This window comes from Diuraphis noxia, unplaced genomic scaffold (genome assembly GCF_037042655.1).
Source record: "Diuraphis noxia isolate RWA-SAM2 unplaced genomic scaffold, SU_Dnox_SAM2 contig0004, whole genome shotgun sequence".
Classification (NCBI taxonomy): domain Eukaryota; kingdom Metazoa; phylum Arthropoda; class Insecta; order Hemiptera; family Aphididae; genus Diuraphis; species Diuraphis noxia.
In genome coordinates, this window is record NW_028301714.1 from 64,701,033 (window position 1) to 64,721,491 (window position 20,459).

The 20,459-nt window shown below is 26.7% G+C and overlaps 2 protein-coding genes and 1 pseudogene across 4 annotated transcripts; 1 reads left to right on the forward strand and 2 right to left on the reverse strand.

Annotated features, from left to right (window-relative positions):
- Nucleotides 1-260: 260 nt before the first annotated feature.
- On the reverse strand, nt 261-2,119 carry Kdsr (3-ketodihydrosphingosine reductase). Its single transcript, XM_015511071.2, has 7 exons — nt 1,803-2,119; nt 1,578-1,743; nt 1,268-1,410; nt 1,015-1,206; nt 761-928; nt 577-678; nt 261-499 (listed from the first exon to the last, which is right to left on the reverse strand). The coding sequence occupies exons 1-7, from the start codon at nt 1,911-1,913 to the stop codon at nt 395-397; spliced, it is 987 nt and encodes a 328-aa protein (XP_015366557.1). The 5' UTR covers nt 1,914-2,119; the 3' UTR covers nt 261-394.
- Nucleotides 2,120-2,484: 365 nt separating this feature from the next.
- Nucleotides 2,485-12,134, forward strand: LOC107163161 (E3 ubiquitin-protein ligase Iruka). 2 transcript variants are annotated; one of them, XM_015510432.2, is made up of 9 exons: nt 2,485-2,644; nt 3,151-3,372; nt 3,456-3,566; nt 6,130-6,245; nt 8,384-8,482; nt 8,549-8,715; nt 8,911-9,026; nt 10,281-10,396; nt 10,589-12,134. In XM_015510432.2, exons 2-9 carry the CDS (start codon nt 3,283-3,285, stop codon nt 10,884-10,886), a joined length of 1,113 nt encoding a protein of 370 aa, XP_015365918.1. In that variant the 5' UTR covers nt 2,485-2,644; nt 3,151-3,282; the 3' UTR covers nt 10,887-12,134. The 2 variants fall into 2 exon arrangements, with proteins under 2 accessions (XP_015365918.1, XP_089081265.1); XM_089225139.1 differs by lacking the exon at nt 2,485-2,644 and having other exon boundaries at nt 2,963-3,372.
- Nucleotides 12,135-13,418: 1,284 nt separating this feature from the next.
- Nucleotides 13,419-19,008, reverse strand: LOC107163055 (arrestin domain-containing protein 3-like; annotated as a pseudogene). Its single transcript, XR_016191725.1, has 6 exons — nt 18,803-19,008; nt 17,391-17,543; nt 16,764-16,972; nt 15,035-15,213; nt 14,781-14,970; nt 13,419-14,710 (listed from the first exon to the last, which is right to left on the reverse strand). The product of XR_016191725.1 is annotated as an arrestin domain-containing protein 3-like (transcript).
- Nucleotides 19,009-20,459: the final 1,451 nt, after the last annotated feature.

The window sequence follows — 20,459 nt, forward strand, 5'->3', positions numbered from 1 at the left end:
TAAGAACATGTATTCAATAACATTATCTATTAATTATTTTTAAGATAATAGTAATACAGATCAAGGTGCTACTTTTTGTGATAGTTTATGTTACTAACTAATAAAACTAAACAGCATTGTTGTAACACTTAAATATTTATATTTTTTTTTATGACATTTTAAAATAATTGTTTTATTATACAATATATACTTATAAGCTTAGGATATGTTTTTATTTAGTCATATGGTATCACTCATTTAACAAATAAAGAGACAAGGTATTATAAATATTAATAATCTTTTGTTCAAAAATTTATTGATGAGAAATATTTATTAACAATACCTTAATTTAAGCATAGTTAGAAGATAAAGATGTTTAATTTTGTTCAAACATCTATATATATATTATGTTTTATTATATTTTTTTGTGTTCTCTTTCTAATTTACATTTTTCAATAATTTTATCAAATAAATATTGATAGTAAACAGTTATCAACCTTAAAATGCCACCACAAAAAACCTGAAAAGTATAATAATGTATTAGTTAATTCCGTGACTAATAACATGAATAATTAATAATTAGCATAACTTTATTACCTGGCATATTAATTCTAAATAAGAAGTGTATGGAGCCATTCCAGCACAAGAAATAGTCATCATGTGACCTTCAAGACCTACAGTGCTAAAGAAACATCCATTCTAAAAAAAAAATTTAGATTAATAAAATAAGAAAATTATTTAAGTATCATAAATTACTAAAATAAATTAGTTTTCAAATTACTAATGTGTCTTGAAGAATTTTTCTTCCTACTTCTTCTGGTGTAAACAATTTAGCTGTTGCAGAAATCAATAATGTTTCTATCGGTTTGTCTTTTGACTCATTAGCGTATCCCGGAGTATCTGTATCTGGAGGCAAGGCCAATGTCACTTTTACTCCAAAGCTCTTTGTCTACAAGTTTACATAATATATATATAGTAAAATACATAACATGGTAAATATTATTTCAAGTATCCTCAGATGTTATTTTTATTTACTTCCATGCTTAAAGCTTCAGCAAACCCTCTTAATGCAAATTTTGTGGCAGAGTATACACTTAAGCCATAAATACCACAGAATGATGCCAGTGATGAAGTTATAACAATACTTCCAAAACCATTTTGTTTCATTTCATCAACTATTGCTTTAGTAGCTTGGATTGTAGAAATTAAATTAGTATTGATCATTTTCTGTTACAATTGGTACTAATTACTTATAAAATATAGGTTATATATTAAAAATTAAAACTACCATAATGTCGTTGGTGGAAACTTCTTCTAATGTCCCGCAAATAGCCATACCAGCACAATTTATAAACAAATACAATGGTCCCATCTCATTAATAGCAATGTTTAAAGTTGTTTTCACCATGCTGTAATCACCCGCTAAATCAACTAAACAAACAATATTTAGGAATTTTCATTTTGTTATGAATTGTTAATATAGGTAACTATAATGTACTAGTTTATTCATTATCTAATAAAATAAAATAAATATCCTATTTGAATAGTTATAAGTGGTTATAGTAGGTAGTAATCAAAGTATTTAATACATAACGTACCAGACAAATATTTGAATTTTTGATCATTATTTAAACATTGTCCTTTAATCTCTTCCAATGCTGAAAGAAGTCTACTTTCATTTCTTGCAACAATAGTTACATTTGCTCCTATTTTGGCAGCCTCTAATGCGATGCATTTACCAATACCACTTGAACCTCCAGTAACCTGAAAAAAAAAATGAAAATATAATGATCCAGTAGAAATATAAAACTAATTTATGTTACTAGAACATGACGACCAAGTAGAGATTTTTTCTTGGCTATAAATTTATATTTTAAAACTGCAGCTAAAACGAATGACAAAGCTAACACGCCGGAAGTTATTAATGCAAACATTATGTGTTCTATATCAGACGGAATGCAAACGATGAATAGTCACAATCATATAAGAATTAAAAGTAGACGCTATGGTTAAATGAAGAAATTATGACTAATGAGTAATGATCATTGACTAATTAATACGATTGGATGGTATTATTAATTATTATGAATTTAAGACAATTCAAAACCTTTAATTATTATATGCCTACCTACTACCTAGTACCTACCTGCTAGAATTTAGAAATAATTGGAATACGTAATTTTTTGAATTTCCGTTCTAATGTATCAGTATGACCAGCTGGTCAGTGTAGCCAATCATTAGAGAACATCATGTTTAAATTTTGAACATCTTACATAACCTATTAAACGAAGCCATTTAATTACGGCCATCGGCCACATGTTTTGTGGCCGCACCAATGTCCACCATTTGTGATAAATTGAACAGGTATGTCAGTGACTCGTGAATACGCACCTCTGTGACGTAGCATTTTATCAACCGACCAATTGGCAAGTGGTGGAGTAATCGGCGTTAGCAGCTGTGGCGACGGCGGACCAATGAAAAACGACAAAATGACTTCGTCACGATAAAATGGCTGGGTGAAGGGATGATGCGCGATTTTTTTCAAAATCGGTATATTGCTGGCATACCTATTTTATTTATCATAACACCGTCGCCGGGCGTCGCTGTAATTGCCGTAATTTGTACTGCGATCAGAGACAAACATCGATGTTTTTCCCAACATTCGGTAAGTAACTTGATTGGTTATTTAAAAATTATTTTAAAACTCGCAACTATTTTTAATCATTTGTACGTCTTGTAGTCTTGTTTCATTTATCATTAATTATTATTGAATAATTAATTTACATCTAGGAAATGTAATAATTGCCCAATGCCTATTACAAATATTTAAGTTTAATTACTTACCCCACAATAAGTATTGACAATATAAGTAGTATAGTAATATACTAATATATGTTATATCACAGAATAAATTTATCATTTATATTCATTTGCATATGTATATATACAATGTGCTTATGTATATGTTTGGGAAACAATCGATTTTATGATGACGCGAGACTGCGAGTGCTTAAAAAAAGTTAACTTCTTATCAGTACAAACTACAAACTAGAAAACTACGAATTGTAGTTTTCAGGATTTAATATAGTATTATAGTATAATACTTTTGACTAAACTCTCATAATAGCGTATTATTAAAAGTAATTCCTTTTAAATATATTTCAATTATAGCGTGACTGATACGTTATTTGGTGATCAAAGTCAATTTTGTCGTACTCTCAAGAAAGCTACTCGTTAGATTACCAAAAACGGGCAACTGCTATTTATTGTAGGACCACATTCCACATACATACCTAACTTATAATGGATAGTGCTTCAAGACCTATTGACAGTATTGCAGATAACCGCTATTTTTGCCACAGTTGTGATGCGGAAATAGGGGCCGTGGCTGATGTATGTTTTGAAATTTTTCCATTACATGTGTTCACTACAAAGTTATTGATTAATACCTGGTAATGCTTCAATGTTTTTTTAAGGATTTTACATGCCCAACTTGTCATTTGGGTTTTATTGAAAAAGTTGAAGAGCAACAAACTCCCGATGAACCAGATGAAGACAATATGGATTTTTCAAGTGACCACTTTTTGGTATGTTATTCCATTTTAATAATATTTTTTTTTGAAATAAAATAAGTAATAGAGATTAATGTAGTTTTAAACCTAGTTACATGTCATTCTTATGTCTATCTTTGCCTTTATAATTAAACAATTTTAATTAGGTAAATACTGTTAATTTTAACTAATAATTTTGACTAAGGTATGAATACATAATTATATTTTCAGCTCATACCTATGTTTATTCAAAATACTTGCAAAATAAAATATACCAGTTACCTATATACCTAATGATTCATGACTGATGACTGCAACTGTTTGTAGATTGATCTTTGACAATCGATCCCCGCAAAAAACCGTAGAATGTGGACAATTAGCCTTCATTATAATTTTTTACCCAGACAAATTGGTCCCCGGCTTAAAAATTTAATATAAAATATTGTTTTTTGCATAAAAAGTAAAAATAATTAAAATTGTTCAACAAATAAATACAAAATAACGTTTTTTTAAAACTTATTTAATATTTTCTATTAAATAATAATATCAATATATCTCGCGAGAATAAAGCCTCGATAGTGTTCATCGATGTTTGACAGCTAGACTTAAGGAATACAAATAATTCAAAAGTCTGTGTCAAAACTATAGTATTAAACTTTATAAGTTTATATAATACATCATAATTCGTACCTTATTGTGATATATATTGACTATTATACCTATTCGTATGTCTATTCAAAAAATATTCACCAAGGACCAATAATTGTCCATGTATAAAGTTATGACGGGGACCAATTGTCCGCATAAATCATTTTTATGCAGATATCAACTGTCTGTTTACCCTTGTAAACTTTTTCTCCTTCATTGTGTTAGGAACAAAAACAATTCTGAACTTACCCTACAACCAAAAAAACTGCCCAACCTTGAACCTAACAGTTTTGTTGGTCATTTATTTAAAGCCAGTATGTTTTACTTAAGAGGATGTCAGCGCACTATTTGTTTTCTCTTTCTGGCTCACTTGTAACATAGACAAAACGCATATACGCAGAATAATTTTTTCTATATCTTGAAGTAATTTTAGAGTAAAACCTCCCATTACAAAAAAGATAGAAAATAATATTTTTGAGGGAATGACATATCGATTTGTCTAAATATTGTCTCTTAATAACTTAAACATTATTTAAATGTACAGTGTTTTTTTGTTTATTTTGAAAGTCAAATATCAATAAAATATAAATATAAAGGTTTTACTCTAAAATTACTTAAAGACATAGAAAAAATTATTCTTCGTAAATGCGTTTTGTCTATGTTACGCGTGGGTCAGAGAGAGAAAACAAATAATGCGCTGACATCCTCTTACTTATTGTTCCCTGATAAATTATATTAGATTCTGAGCGGAGCGATGAATGTATTGATTTTACCATGATGTGTTTTTTTATTTTATTTTTTTTGTGTCTGTCATCACGTTTTGGGGCAGTAAAAATGCTTCGATTTTTGACTTCAGTACTTCGTTCGATCAGAAAGTGAATCTAGTTGGTACTTTGGGGGGTCAAAAGTAAAAAAATTCTTAACATTCTTCTAAATAATCGAGAAAAACAAACTAAAAATTATGGGGAAAACGAGAAATTTTCGCACAATTAGTTTTCGACAAAATCAATTTTGGTGTTTGATGTAACTTTAAAACAAATGACCATAGATACATGAAATTTTCATCAAATGTTTATATAAGTATATTCTATCCACCATGCAATTATTTAAAATTTTTTGACTTAAGTTGAACTATTCATAGGTGTTTGCAATTTTTGATCATTATTAGTTTTTTTTAAATTAATATTAATAAAAATGTATTTGTTGGGTAGAAAAGCTTGAAAGTTTTATACAAGACTCTAAACATATTGTTAGCAGTTGAAAAATAAAATAAATTCATAGTCACCATTTTTTTTTTTATAAGCATTCAAAGTTTTAATTTTGACAAAAGACGTAAAAATCACAAAAATTCGCAAATTATTTTATGCTAGAAATTCATAAAAAATGTTCCTTTTATAAAATATTTAAGATTTGAAAATTTAATACAAGGCTCCTAAAATATTTTTTCAATAGCAGTTGAAAAATAAAAGAAATACATAGTCACAATTTTTTTACAAGCATTCAAATTTTAATTTTGACAACATACGTAAAAATCATAAAAATTCACAAATCATTTTAAGTTTGAAGTTCATATAAAAATTTCTTTTTAAATCTAAGATTTATTTATTCTAGACAGATAAACCGTCTCCGCTCAGAATCATTTTTCGTATACAATGATGTAATATCATTGGATTCAAATTTAATTCCATCCATTACAGTAGCCCACTTGTAACCTACTGTCCAGCAGAGCGACATCTATGACTTACCCGCTTTTAAAAAATTGTGTATCAGTATTATAAAGTTACTGTTTTGATACTGGTAAAAATGTGATCAAGTTGTTATTGTATTTAAAATGGTATAAGTAATTTAAATACTGTCTTCATACACAAAATATGTATGAGTCTTATTTAATCGATTTTTATTAATTTATGACTACAGTTTTAATTTAAATTTTTCAACATGATATGTTTAGGTTAACGTTAATGGTTTATTAGGAGAAACGGATGTTGGAGGAAGACGGAGGTCAAATATTCGTCGGCGTAGATTTACAACAAGAGGTCCTCATGTGATGACGTTGCAACCTGGCAGGTAAACAAAATAATATTGAAGTTTAAAAAAAATAAGTTTACCAATTACGCTTTATTCATTAGAACTATTTAACATCTAGTGATTATTTGTCAATACAAAAATTCTCATTTTATTAATTTTTTACAGAAATTTAATCCGTGTATATTAAGAATAAAAATTGTATTATAATCAATTTTTATAGGAAAACAATTGTGTAATTTATTACTGTCTAATTTTATTAATTTTCAAATTTCCATTCGTATTTACAACTTGCAAGTAAATTGACTTGATAGAACACATTAGAGAAATAAGCTTTTTAATTTTAACAAAAATTAATATAAAATATGATTTATGGATATTCAAAATTTTTATAGTTTTTTAGTACATTATTATATTAAATACAGACAATAACATTTTCAAAATAATTTTGGCAAAAATTAATTCAACTTTTTGTGCCTATTACTAATGTTAATAGTGAAATAGTAACAATATTATAAAATATACTACTTTTTTTTTTTTTTTTATTAAAAGAAACTTTGTAAACAATTAGCTTGAAAAAATATACTACTTAATATTTTTATACTGAAATGTGATGATAAGAATTTTATAATTTATAGTATTAAATAATCTTTTAACCAGAGTTCATGATTATTTATCACACTCTAAGGGCCATTCTTACAATGCTCGGTTAGTGCCTGATAACACTAACCGGAAGAATTTATCATGAGTTAACCGATAGAATTCTACCGGTTAGTCTTAACCGACACTTAACCGGACATTGTAAGAACGGCCCTTAAACAACTAAATATTATGCAGTATAATTTGCCTATAAAAACTGTAAAATATGCTCTATAAATGCAATATAAAGTTACAAAATATGCAAAAAACAAATATAATTTGTTATTTTATTCAGGGTGATTGATTAATCAAACAACACTCATTATTTCAAAAAGTGTTGACTTTTTTCAAAATATTTTTTTTACATGGTTTCAAGTTGTTAAAAAACCATCATTTTTATTAAAAAATTATATTTTTAAATATTTTTTATCCTTATCATTTTTTAAGTTTTTTACTTTTTTGAATGACAACATAGAGTTTTAATTTCATATTCCAAAGCAGAATATTTTTCGAAGTATTTTGATTCATAAAAATCGAATTTGGGGCTAGTAGTTTATGAGTTATAAGTATATAAAGTTTGAATTGGCAGAGTGGATTGGTACGGGGTTACCTCGCAAAATGTTTATCCACTACTCCGCTTATCTAAACTTTAAATACTTATAACTCATAAACTACTAGCCCCAAATTTGATTTTTATGTATCAAAATACTTCGAAAAATATTCTGCTTTGGAATATGAAATTAAAACTCTATGTTGTCATTTAAAAAAGTAAAAACTTAAAAAATGATAAGGATAAAAAATATTTAAAAATATAATTTTTTAATAAAAACATTGGTTTTTTAACAACTTGAAACCATGTAAAAAAATATTTTGAAAAAAGTCAATACTTTTTGAAGTAATGAGTGTTTTATGATAAATCAATCATCCTGTATATATATATATGAAATACGAGGCTCTAGATTTTAAAAAATCAACAAGACTTAGAGTTGCGTTTAAAGTGGTTATATTGTAATTAGATAATATAACCATTAACAGGGCTCATATTGTGCCTTAATTTGATCTTCCACTTTGAATTCTGTGCGTCACATACAAAACATGGATTATTTGGGTCTATTACTTTAAATGATGTAGCTGATTTTACCATGTAAGGCATAATAGTTATAAATACTAACATATGATTATCAGTCAACTATCTGTGTTAAGAATTAACACCAATATAATTAAATCTGACAGCAATCACATAAAACTTACACGAGCTGCAAAGCATGTGCACATTTACAAAGACGAGACAGCCATACAAGGAAAAAATAACACTATACATTTTTATTTCCTTTTAGTCTGCAATTAAATTTATTGCTATTTTGATATAATTTCAGTCTAAAAAAATTTGCAAATATATCCTTCTTATAAAACAGATGTTGTATTAAAGGATGTACTTTTAATAATTAAACTTGTTAACAAACATAATAAAATAAACAATAATGTCTATGAAATCATGGTTGAGAGTTCATCAATAATCTAAAAAATATGTATTATTTCAGAGGCCCACGGCGTAGTTCAGGTGGTGGGACAATTGAAAATTTAGTAGAAGATGTCATTGTAAATTTTGCTGATTATGCTCGATCGAGTGGAAGTCCCGTGTAAGTGAATTATACTAAATTTTTTTTTTGTATCACAGCTATACCTTTTGTGTATTAAAATTTCAGCAGTAGATTTTTACTCGGTAATCCTGGTGACTACGTTTGGGGAAGAGATGGATTAGATTCAATTGTGTCACAGTTATTAAATCAGATTGATGGAGCTGGACCTCCTCCATTAACAAAAGAGAAAATACAAGAAATACCTACAGCACTTATTGGTCAAGAACATTTAGGTAAAAATACATATCTAGTCATATTTTGATGTGATTTATAAGTTATAAGTCACTTTGATTGACATGATAAATATGTTAATCAAATTATTGATCATAGACTTAAATATTACATTAATTATAAATAGTTATTTTTTAAATTTAAATTGACCAATGAATAAGCTCCACCTAGAATTAAATATGTATTTTAATTCTTAGATATGAAACTCCAATGCTCTGTTTGTTGGGAAGATTTTACTATTGATGAAAAAGTAATGAAATTAGCTTGCGACCATATGTTTCATAAAGATTGTATTACACCCTGGTTAGAATTGGTAAGTTTTTATTTTATTTTTATTTTTAAGTTGTGTTGGTCACCACAGCGGACTATGATAAAGTGAACTGGAAATGAGCTGCTTATCAGTAGCCACAAATGTATATACAAGGATTGGGTCGCACTGAGCACTGAAAGTTTACAATGCCACCAGTATAAGACATGACTAGGATATAAAATGTGACGCGAGATAAAATCATTGGTAGTGCTGAAAATTTTAAATGAACAGTAATATTCTGAGGAACCTTTTGGGAGGTGCCCCGTGTTACTTGCTCACCATTTTATTTTCAGTCCATTATATCACAGAACAGATATAAAACCAGATGTTGCCTTTCTGAATTTACTGATAAATTTAACCTACCTCAATGTAGTAGGGTATATGAGAAATAAATGGTAATATTGATTTAAGGTAAGTTTTGATTTTCTTACGTTTTTTAGAATTACATAACTTGATTTGGAAAACTTAGAATGTACTATCTGGTTTTATATAATCTGTGATTATGTCATTTTATATTAAGTGGTCACTACTTTTCTCCTCAATCATAAAATGTATACAATGATCCATTTATAGGAGAGCATCAAGGTTAAATTAATTAAATTGTGGTTCCTAAGTTGATTGTATTTCAGTTTTACCTAATGATATTTATTGAGTCATGGTATCAAATCCTACTCTATGCATATTTATTTATTAAATTATTGATGCATTTCCTAGACTTAGTCCTCTTATCAGCAGTAGCTCAGCAAAGGCTGGATAAGTAATAAAAGTTAATAGAGTTTTTTATTTTTAAGAGTTACATTTAAATATTCCAATTTTAAAATTAAAAATACAACTTGGTAATTATCTTGTGATTATTTTTAAAATGATAGTTGTTAAATATGATAACTGATAAATTAAATTAAAATATAAGGCACATTTCTTGTAATATTTAAAAATGTATTCTAAATCAGAGGCCCAATATTTTTCACAGTATAAACTATTTTGTAAATTAAAAATCTTAGTGACTTAGCACATGCCAATAGCTTTTTTTTTTATTTAGAAAAAAAAATTGGTATAAAGAAAATTTATGATTTGATATACAAAATGTTTCAAGTAAGGATTCATATGAATTCTGCATTTACTAAATGCGATTAGTCGATCCCTAGTTATTAGGTACTTGTAAAACTGGGTATTCAATAAGTGATCATGCATACCCTTTTAAATATAATATGTATGATATATTGTGTTATTAATATTGTTATTTTAATTGTTGTTTAGCATGGTACCTGTCCAATTTGTCGTAAATATTTAGCAGATGATGGGTTAAATTCAATTAATACAGATCCATTAGGAATCAGTTTAGGCGTTGGACCAAATTTAGCAGCCCTTATTAGGTATGAAATATATATATATATATTTGTCTTATTGTTAATTTTTATTCATAGTTGAATGAATTTTATACTAATGTATTTAAGATTTTAACATAATTTTTAAATCTGGTAATCTTAATTATTTATATTGGATATCTTTACTTTTTTTAAATAATATTAATTGATTTTATTTATTTAATATTTATATTATTATAGAGCTCGTAGTAATCCGCGTAATAATGCTGATCCAGTATGGGGAATGAATGATTTTGATATGGCATCTACATCAACTGAGTGGCCTACACAACTTAATATTAGTTTACCACTGCCAATTGTGTCATCATCATCAGCTACACAGACTCCAGCTGCAGCATCAGGTATGTCTACTTATTCATCTGTCACAGCCAGAAACTTACGTGATCAACGGTTGTCATCATCATCTGCTGATGTTGAACCTATGGAAACTGATCATGATCAAAATTTACCAGCGGTGAATAATACAAATAATTCCTAGTCTTTTTCTAGTAAATACAGGTATGATTTTAGTACAATATGAGTTTACTGTTGAATACATAAAGATAAAAAAATACATTCAATTAATAATAATTAACCATTCATTTTTTTATTTGAACCATTTATAAATGCCTATCACATAATTACAATAATTGATGACTTTTAATTATTGACAATTAGTTATTTCAAAAGGTATTTTATGTATATATGAATTCATATGTATGTGAATTTATATAATATATTTCAACTACATTGTCTTAAATCATCTGAGTCTCAATTGTAATTAATAACTTATCAAATACTTTTAGTATATATTATATTAGCAGGCATTATAATGCTTGTTTTCTACCTAACTGGTAAATTTCCATTTTACCTATTGATTGTTAAAACTGTTGTCTTTTTTTTTTTTCATTATAATACATATTTAAATTATGTTTACTTATCTACACTATACATTATATATATTATTTAAGATTATGAAACTGGAATTCATTATTTTAATGTATATTTTATGCTTTTAATACCATAATGGGCTAAATATTAGAGAAATGAAATAAAATGTATACAAAATATCATCCAATGTAGATTTAGTTGAATTTAATATTATTATAATTGTTGTGTTTTATGTGTATTAAACAAAACATAATAGATATAATATATATATATATATATATATATGTATGTATGTATGTATGTATGTATATATTAGTGACAACATTTGCTGTAATTTGTTGAATGTTAATTTTTTTTAACTTCACATTTATAATTTTTATATTATATTACATGATTGATTATTTATATTTATTAGTGAAAGCATATGTGTATAGTCATATTTGGTTGAATTATTGTTTCTTATTTTCAAAAAACCATTTTATGATATCCTAAAATGTGTTTGAATTATTTTGCTTAGACACAGATAGAAAATAAATAATTGTAAATAAAAATATTTTAAAACTAATCAATATTGTTGGAGTTATAAATTTAATTAAATCAATGTGCATTATATTAAGAACTAGTTAAAGATATGTCTGAGCATTAAATAACCTTAACTAGTTCATTCATTTAGCAGTAAATCTATTAAAATCATCATAATACACCTAAGGTGTTTACTATAATTTAACAATGTAAACTATAAGAAATTATAATGAATTGGAAACACTGGATGATGCACAGTAATTAATAATCACTATAATTTATATTTATTATTTATTACTATTAATTAAATAAATATTTATTATTTTTACCAACACATTGCATATAATGATGTGTAGATTATATTATTAAAATCAATAAAATTCCTATCAGATTGGTATGAAAAAGACTCATTATCAGTCAATTCAACACTGCAAATTACAGTACCTACACACTGTTCCAAAAGAAAAGACACCTTTTACTGCTTCTACCGATCACTACCTAGTACCAATGCAGTTATACTATAACCTATATAGGGAAGATACATGTTGCTAATGGAAACTGGTCATTGTTCAGTGTATTTTCTTTTGGAATGGACTTAAAACATACAAATTCTAAAATGTTAAAATTATTTTAAAATAGAGCTGTTTTTAAACTTTTTAATATACAAGTATATTTCTTCAGTTTTATTAAAAAGTATTTGAATAGTATTTAAAATACTCAAATATTTTTTATTTTTTTTGTAAAATATTTTAGCAGTATTCAAATATTAATTTAATAGTAAATAATTTTCAATTGTATTACTATATGGAAACTTGTTTGTGTTATATATAACCTATAATATTTACTAATCAACATAGCATAACATTAGCTAATATTAAATAACCATCAATTAATGTATCCAGTTTTAAAACAATTCTCAAGATGAATGAATTTATTGATGTGGGTTTTATTATTTAAAATAAATGTAAATTAATCAATTAATCATTATTTCAATATTGTATCATGCAAAAATATAAGATTAAGTTAATTCTTTCAACAATTCCACATAATTTTAATAGAAAGATGAATAAAATGAATTGTAAGAAAGTATTCAATACAAGTAAATAAGTTAATAATATAAATTATAATAATATGTACTCAAATATTTGTTGATTGATATATAAGTAGACATCGCTTATAAGACTCATATTGTGACCAGCAGAAATTGATCCTTATAACCGATTGAATTTTATTGGGGAAGTGGAAAAAAAACCGATGGAAGTAGTAATAAATTACCTAATAACTACATATATAGTATACAGTGTGATCACGATTTATAGTAACACTAAATATCTCAGGTGCATGTCCTTGTATTGAACTGGCGTTTTCGGGAGGTGATAGGGAGTACCTAAATACATATTTTTGGATAAATTTCAAATTATTAACACTTTTGGTGTGCGCATGCGCACATATACATATACATATACATTTTTTTAAATAGAAACACTATTTTTTTTCTACATATTCGGATAGATTATTTTTTTTTTGAGCATTTTTTGTATCAACAGTTTTTTTCTATTTTCAGCACACCAAAAGTGTTAATAATTTGAAATTTATCCAAAAATATGTATTTAGGTACTCCCTAACACCTCCCGAAAACGTCAGTTTAATACAAGGTCATGCACCTGAGATATTTAGTGTTACCATAAATCGTGATCACACTGTATACACAATACACAATAATAATTGCTTTACATTTTAAATGTGACAACATTTATTGTACATACGTAGTATACCTATAGCAGTGGTCTTCAACCATTTTGATTTGCGACCCACTGTTTCGTAAAAAAGTATTCACGACACGTGTCAACTTTGTTAACCACGGAAAGCAAAAAAATTTTAGGTGCTAGTTTTGAGTAATTTCCCATGTATAAGTGGGTCCAAAACATTTTCTAAGTTTCATTAAACATATGTTTATGTTTGGAAACATAAGTTAATTCAATTAATTTATTTTCTATGTTAATAGACATTTTAACTATCATTAAATATATTGTAAAATGTTATTCAATTCATTCATAATTAATAATTTTATAATCTTAGTGACTCATTTGTAAAGCTTACATGATCCTAATTTAAGACCATTGAGAAATGGCATGTTTAGAAATCAGTAAAAACCTACAAAAAAGTTTCATGTGAAATTTTAACCAACGCAGGTTTTTAAATGTATTATTCAAAAAGTCCGCCTCCAGACAATCTTTTGATACAATATCTAGAGATTATGTATCTAAAGGTAAAAAAAAAGAGAAATATTTAGTACAATTATAATTAAATCTTGTATAAATTAATAAAATTATAATGAACCTATCATTTTTTAACTTCACAATATTTCTGTCAATGGCTTATACCTATTTTTTTTTAATTTATGTTCTTAGTTGTATTTAATTATTTTGATTTATATATCAATGTAGACTGTGGTCTCTGCCACCATTTTTAATCCGTTAGTTCTAGGTTTGCATCTAAAATTTCTTAATAGAAGCTAAAGTAATCGCATACAATGTTTCTGGATCTTCTGAAAATTGGTATGGTGGTGGTGGATCTTGGAATTCAGATAGTTGGATGTTTTGTACAAATTTCATCCCACTTTCTAGATTGTGAAAAGGTGCATTGTGAGGTACATGCACAGTATTTAATTGGCTACTTAGTACTGCCAGTTGAGCATATCCAGGAATACAAATTGCCTCATTAGAACCTACAGAGGAAAAAAGATTTGTTAGAATTTGTTTGTTTGAAAAGTTACATTGATTTGATTGATGGTTGAAAAGAATAACCTAATTGATGAAAATTGCTAACTATTGTCAATGGTGTACTATCCAATTTTATTTTAATAGAAGCTACTTCATTTAAATGTGCTCCCTTAACACGAGCCTCAACCTACAAAAACAAAAAAATATATTAATTCAATTATTTGCTGAAAACAATAATTATGCTATTTAAAAATTACATTTAGAAAATATTCATCGGTTATAATTCCGCAATGTTTTAAATTGGGTATTTTCAAACCATTCGGAATTTGAAGTTGTTCCACCCTGGTTTTCGATTTGTGTTTTTCTATACCATCTATGTACATATTTACAATCTTATAGTGTTCATGTTTTATTTTAGTAAACTGTGCTTTAAATTCCAAAGTAAAAAATATTACAAATTCATAAAATCTCTATATTATAAATAAGATAATGTGAGGAAATTAATACTATCTCTTGTTTTATTTTAATAATATCCACATCGGCAATGCTGTTATTATCCAATTCAACTGTAACTGGTATATATTGTCCAGGTATAAAACCACTATAAGGTATATAGGTAACCAATGTCATTAGACCGGATTTACACCAACAGCAACAGTAAAACTTTTCTTCTAATGCTGTCTTAGGTTCCTAAAAATGTACGCAATAGAATAAATAGATGTTAATATCCATCTTAGAAATATAAAAGATAAACTTGACTACTATCTATCTATTTAGCGTTTTACAATCCATTTAGACCCATTGCCGCAACAACCACTTGTTTCCACTAATCTCTTTTCTTAGCCAGTTCAACTCTGTTCTCAATTCCAAGTTTTTCTAAGTCCTTGTCGACTCTATCCTTCCGTTTTTGTCTGGGGCATCCTCTTGATATTTTTGTATTTGGTTTCCATTTTATAACTTGTCTTTTTTTATAATTATTTTCACTAATCTCCACGCGTGTGCTGCAAATCTCAATCTACTACTTTTTAACACACCATTGATGGTCGCTTTTCCATACAGGTCTTTAATCTCTTGGTTTATCAAGTTTATCTCATATCTCCTTCGTTGTAATTTTTGGGTCCATAGATTCTTCTTAATATCTTCTTTACAAAAATCGCCAATTTGAGTTTGTCCGATTTTGTTATAGCTCACGCACTACATGCATACAATGGCTACTGGTCTCACTAATACTTTGTAAAGTGTTATTTTTGATTTCTATAACAAAATCTTTGAATTAAATAGAGGTACCAATCCAAAATAGCATCTGTTTGCTGCTGCTAATCGTATATTTATTTTGTTATGGCTGTTGGCGTCCTTATTAATTTCCACCCCTAAATATTTGAAGTTTGTAGTCATCTATGTATATCCAAGTGTTCTACTCTTTTGTTATTTCTAATTATGGCAAGGTATTTTGTTTTTTTGTCTTATCCTCGTTTATTGTTAACTCTATTTTCCTTCCATGTCCAGTAGATTTCTTGTAATATTCTTTAGATTAACTTCATCTTCTGCCATTATGACTATATCATCTGCATATGCAGCCAATACTAATTGTTTGTCAACTCTGATTTTTACTCTATTAAGTTGTGACCAAGGTATCTCTGATGACTGACTCCAACACTGCATTGAATAACATAGTTCACTACCTTGAAGTCTTCCGATATCGTGTTTCCAAACTTCACTTTGCACTTTCATCTCTGTACACGTGCCCAGATTAGTCACATAAGCATTTAAAGTATACCCAAATCGCACATTAAACTCCATATTTTATTTCTATTAATTGAATCGTAAGCAGCTTTGAAATCTATAAAGAGGAGATGGATATCCTTGTCAAATTTATGACTTTTTTCAGCTATTTGTTTAACGATATGTATAAGTTTAAAATAATGCGAGCCAGGAATTTTTAAAATTGGATGGTTACCATCATACTAACAATTAATAATAATATATAAGAACGTAGAAGTACATCTGAAACAGTGTAAGTGATATACTATTCTCATTTGTATAATTAGATAGTACCTTAAATGGTGGTAGACCACATTTTGGAAGATGGTCGTTTTATGCTTAGACACTTGATCATCAAACTAAAATTATATAATGTATTACAAGTGGACCCCAAAATTGAATAATGACTCAGACATATATCGGAATGGAATTATTTACTTATTAGTATGTATAATTTCAGAATAAAATAGTATACTTACAGCTAATGATGGTTCATTATTTAAATGTATTGGAGGAATTACTTCAAACATTATTTCTTTTTCTATATTGATTCTCCAAGGTTTATTAATTTTGACTTTTGCTATATAAAATATACTTACATGAGCACCTTTAAATGTTGATGGTAATTCGTGTGGTAAACAAAAATTAAATGGATAGATGTATTCACCGACTTCTAATTGTGATTCACCTTAAAAATAATTATTAAGTATAAATTAATTAATGTAAAAATATAAGATTAAAACTTCATGTCATAAACCTATAGCATGTGTTTGGATGAAGAAGCGCAAAATATTTTTATTTCATTTAATAAATTATTTAGTTAATAATAATTATAACATTTTAGGTTAGAACTATTTTAAAGATAATATAAAAACTTCCTTAAATACTACATATTAATTGTAATATATTTTAACAATTCTCAACAATATATCTCCCTGATTAGAGAGAAAATATTTGCGGATATGAATTATATAATATTCTGGTTAAGTAATATAGTAGTATTTAAAATTAATTAAAAAGTAAAAGGTTTACCATACTTGGGTGTAAGTACTAAAACTGTAAATTTGTTATAAAAATATAAAATAATAATAAATCAAATATCTCACCCTTTGCAACTACCAGAAAATATTTATTTTTAAAATATTCTTCTCTTGCAGACTAACTAACTGAATGGTTTTGTCTTTGATTATTATTATCAGTTTGAGATTTGGTTTCAGTCCACCTAACATTAGCTTCTCCTTGGAATTTCAATTTTATATCTATAAAAAATTAAAAACTACTGTAACATCTACTAGTCTACCACTTGCTATCTTATTATTAGGTTATTAGGTCCTGGATTTATATTCATTTGTATGATTTTTCTAAACAGTCTAAAAACTAGCCAGGTAAGCTACAAGTTTAAATTATAGTCAATAGATCTGAAATACAAAGTTTTATTTTGCATATTTTTGTATATTTCTGTATTTTATAATTTTTTATTATAGTATAGTATGTAATATTTTCTTTATATTAATGAAAATAATGTATTTATAGTTATATTTATAAGTCCATATAATTTGACTGAGCCGTTTTCTTATCTTATCTAAGACCTATCGGACAAGCAGTAATCTGTTATTGGCAGTGTTGGATAAATTAGGTTTAAAAAGTAATAAAATTACTTCACTCGTTACTTAGAGAGAAATGTAATAAAGTTATGTTATTCATTACTCTAATAAAATTGTAATGAAATTACTTTACTTTTCAAATTGAAAAGTAACTCATTACTTTCTCGTTACAAAAAAAAAAAAAACATTTTTTTTATATTTCTTATATTATCACTGTGCCTGGCAATAATGTTACTAGCTCTACAGAAGCACTGGATGGTAAAGCTGTGTTGTATTTAATAAAAAAATTCTTCACTAATGTCATTCAATTCAAAATTGTGAGATCAGCTGTATAAGGAGCTTTAATAAATATATATAATGTATTGCTATACTAGATTGGTAAACATAATAATACCTGCATTATAGACACATTTTTTTTCAATTCGCAAAATGTAGGTACTTAATAATTCGAAACTGTAACGCGTTATTCAATAGAAATTTCTTATCAAAAGTAATTTCCATTACATTTTTGTAACTTGGAAATAATTCTAATGAAATAACGTGAGGCGCGTTACAAGCAAAGTAACGCATTACTTTCGTTACGTTACTACCCAACACTGGTTATTGGGTAGGTTTTCATGAATCATAATATGTTTGTCGTATTTGTTTCTTCATTTTATTCATAATACGAGTGTGTGTAATTTTCATTCCATTTTATTTATTTATATTTAAAATTCCATAAGTGAATCACATTAATATAATATAATTTTATGTAATCATATAAAAAAATAATGAAATAAAAAAAAATGTTAGTAGATTTTTTTTCTAAAATTTTTATTTTATTAGGTATATTCTTATAAAATAAGAGTATAAATGCATATTTCTGAGGTTTTTAGAGTACCTACAAATTTGGATCCTACTTATAATGCACTTACTTTTGATCTTTACTGAACTACTAATCACAATTAAAACCCGTCCAGTAATAGTTTGGCCGGCCGTAAATACTGCTATTGGATCATCAAAAATTATCTGTACATTTTGCACACCCATTGTAATTTCGTACAGATATTAGGTATTTAATTTATTCTGTGAAAGCTAACTATTGATCTGAATATCTGATGAAAATTAAATCAACTGTGATCTAAATTATTATACAAACAATGACTAAATGATTGGAAATGTGAATCATCCATTCAAGACTAGCAAGAATTTATCTAATCAACTATTAGTGCTCTAATGCACTTAAACTGTTATGCTTAGTAAACCTCATTTGCATTGGTTTTAAGTACTCTGTCTCTATTAAATCTCTCAAATTTTCAATTGTTTCTTTTGTCTTGAAGTATGGTACTGGTACAGTAGTCTGGGATTCTAGCACTAAACTGACAAGTGTCAGCTAGAGTGTCTGGTAAAAATTCCTCTAGTGCTGTGCTTTTGTTTTAAGAACTGAATATCCATCACATGATTATTTCCTGCGGCTATTTGTTTAATAAACTCATTGGCTGAATATAAGGGTTGATACTAAATCCATTCTTGGAACTTTTGCCATTTTCATTTATTTTCTATTCTTATTTTGTTTTACATATGTTCTAAAAAAAAATCGACTCAGAATGTTGATGCTAGCCAAATTTAAGACCCATCATTCCTCATTTGATTTATTTTTACTATTATAACTTATAAGTATTTTTAATATTACTATTATAGTATTATTATATAACTTCAATATAATTATCTTTTTCATTTTTTTGTTGTTACTTTTTACAAATTTTAAAATTGTTTGGTTAATTCTAACATATTTTGATTTGGGTTCAACCCCTTTAATATATATGTATATATATATATATATATATATAAAAAACTATTTAAGATCAATGGTCAATAATTATCATGAAATTTTGTTATGTTGACTTTAATAGCTATCTACTAAATATCTTTGGATTATATTGCAAATCATTCTCTAATTATCGCTGACTTCTAAATAACTTCAAATGTTAAAAGCACTTAAGTTTGCCTATGTACCTATCTAATAATTAAACAATTCTGTGACTTGTTTATACATGAAACTTTAAAAATCCTGAAAAAGGCCTTTTTCATGATATTAGCATTCTCTACAGTTCATCTCTGATTCCGCTATTCAAACATTTTATGGATATAATTAAATAAACAAAGTAGTATACATTTTTTTTTTTTTTTTTTTTTTATTAAGAAGTGTCAAAAGAGTCATTAGTAAGTTATTTAATATTAATAATATTAATCATATAAACCATTACAAACAATTGATTTCTATTCAACATATTATGTAAACAGTAGGTTTTTTATTCATGTAAGAATCATATCTAAAATATGAGCATATATTTACACATAACATAATTTGTATCTCTAGCTCTAGTAATACAATATAATAAGAACATGATTTATGATGTCACTACTGTCTATCTTTAATATAATAAGAGTATAATATATTATTTAGTAAAAAATAGTTAGGTATGTCAATAAAAATGATCAACAATAAAAACTATACTATGATAAAAATATAATATTAAAACTAAGATATTGGTTTTATGATGTCATATAAAATAAATATTAACAACTTCA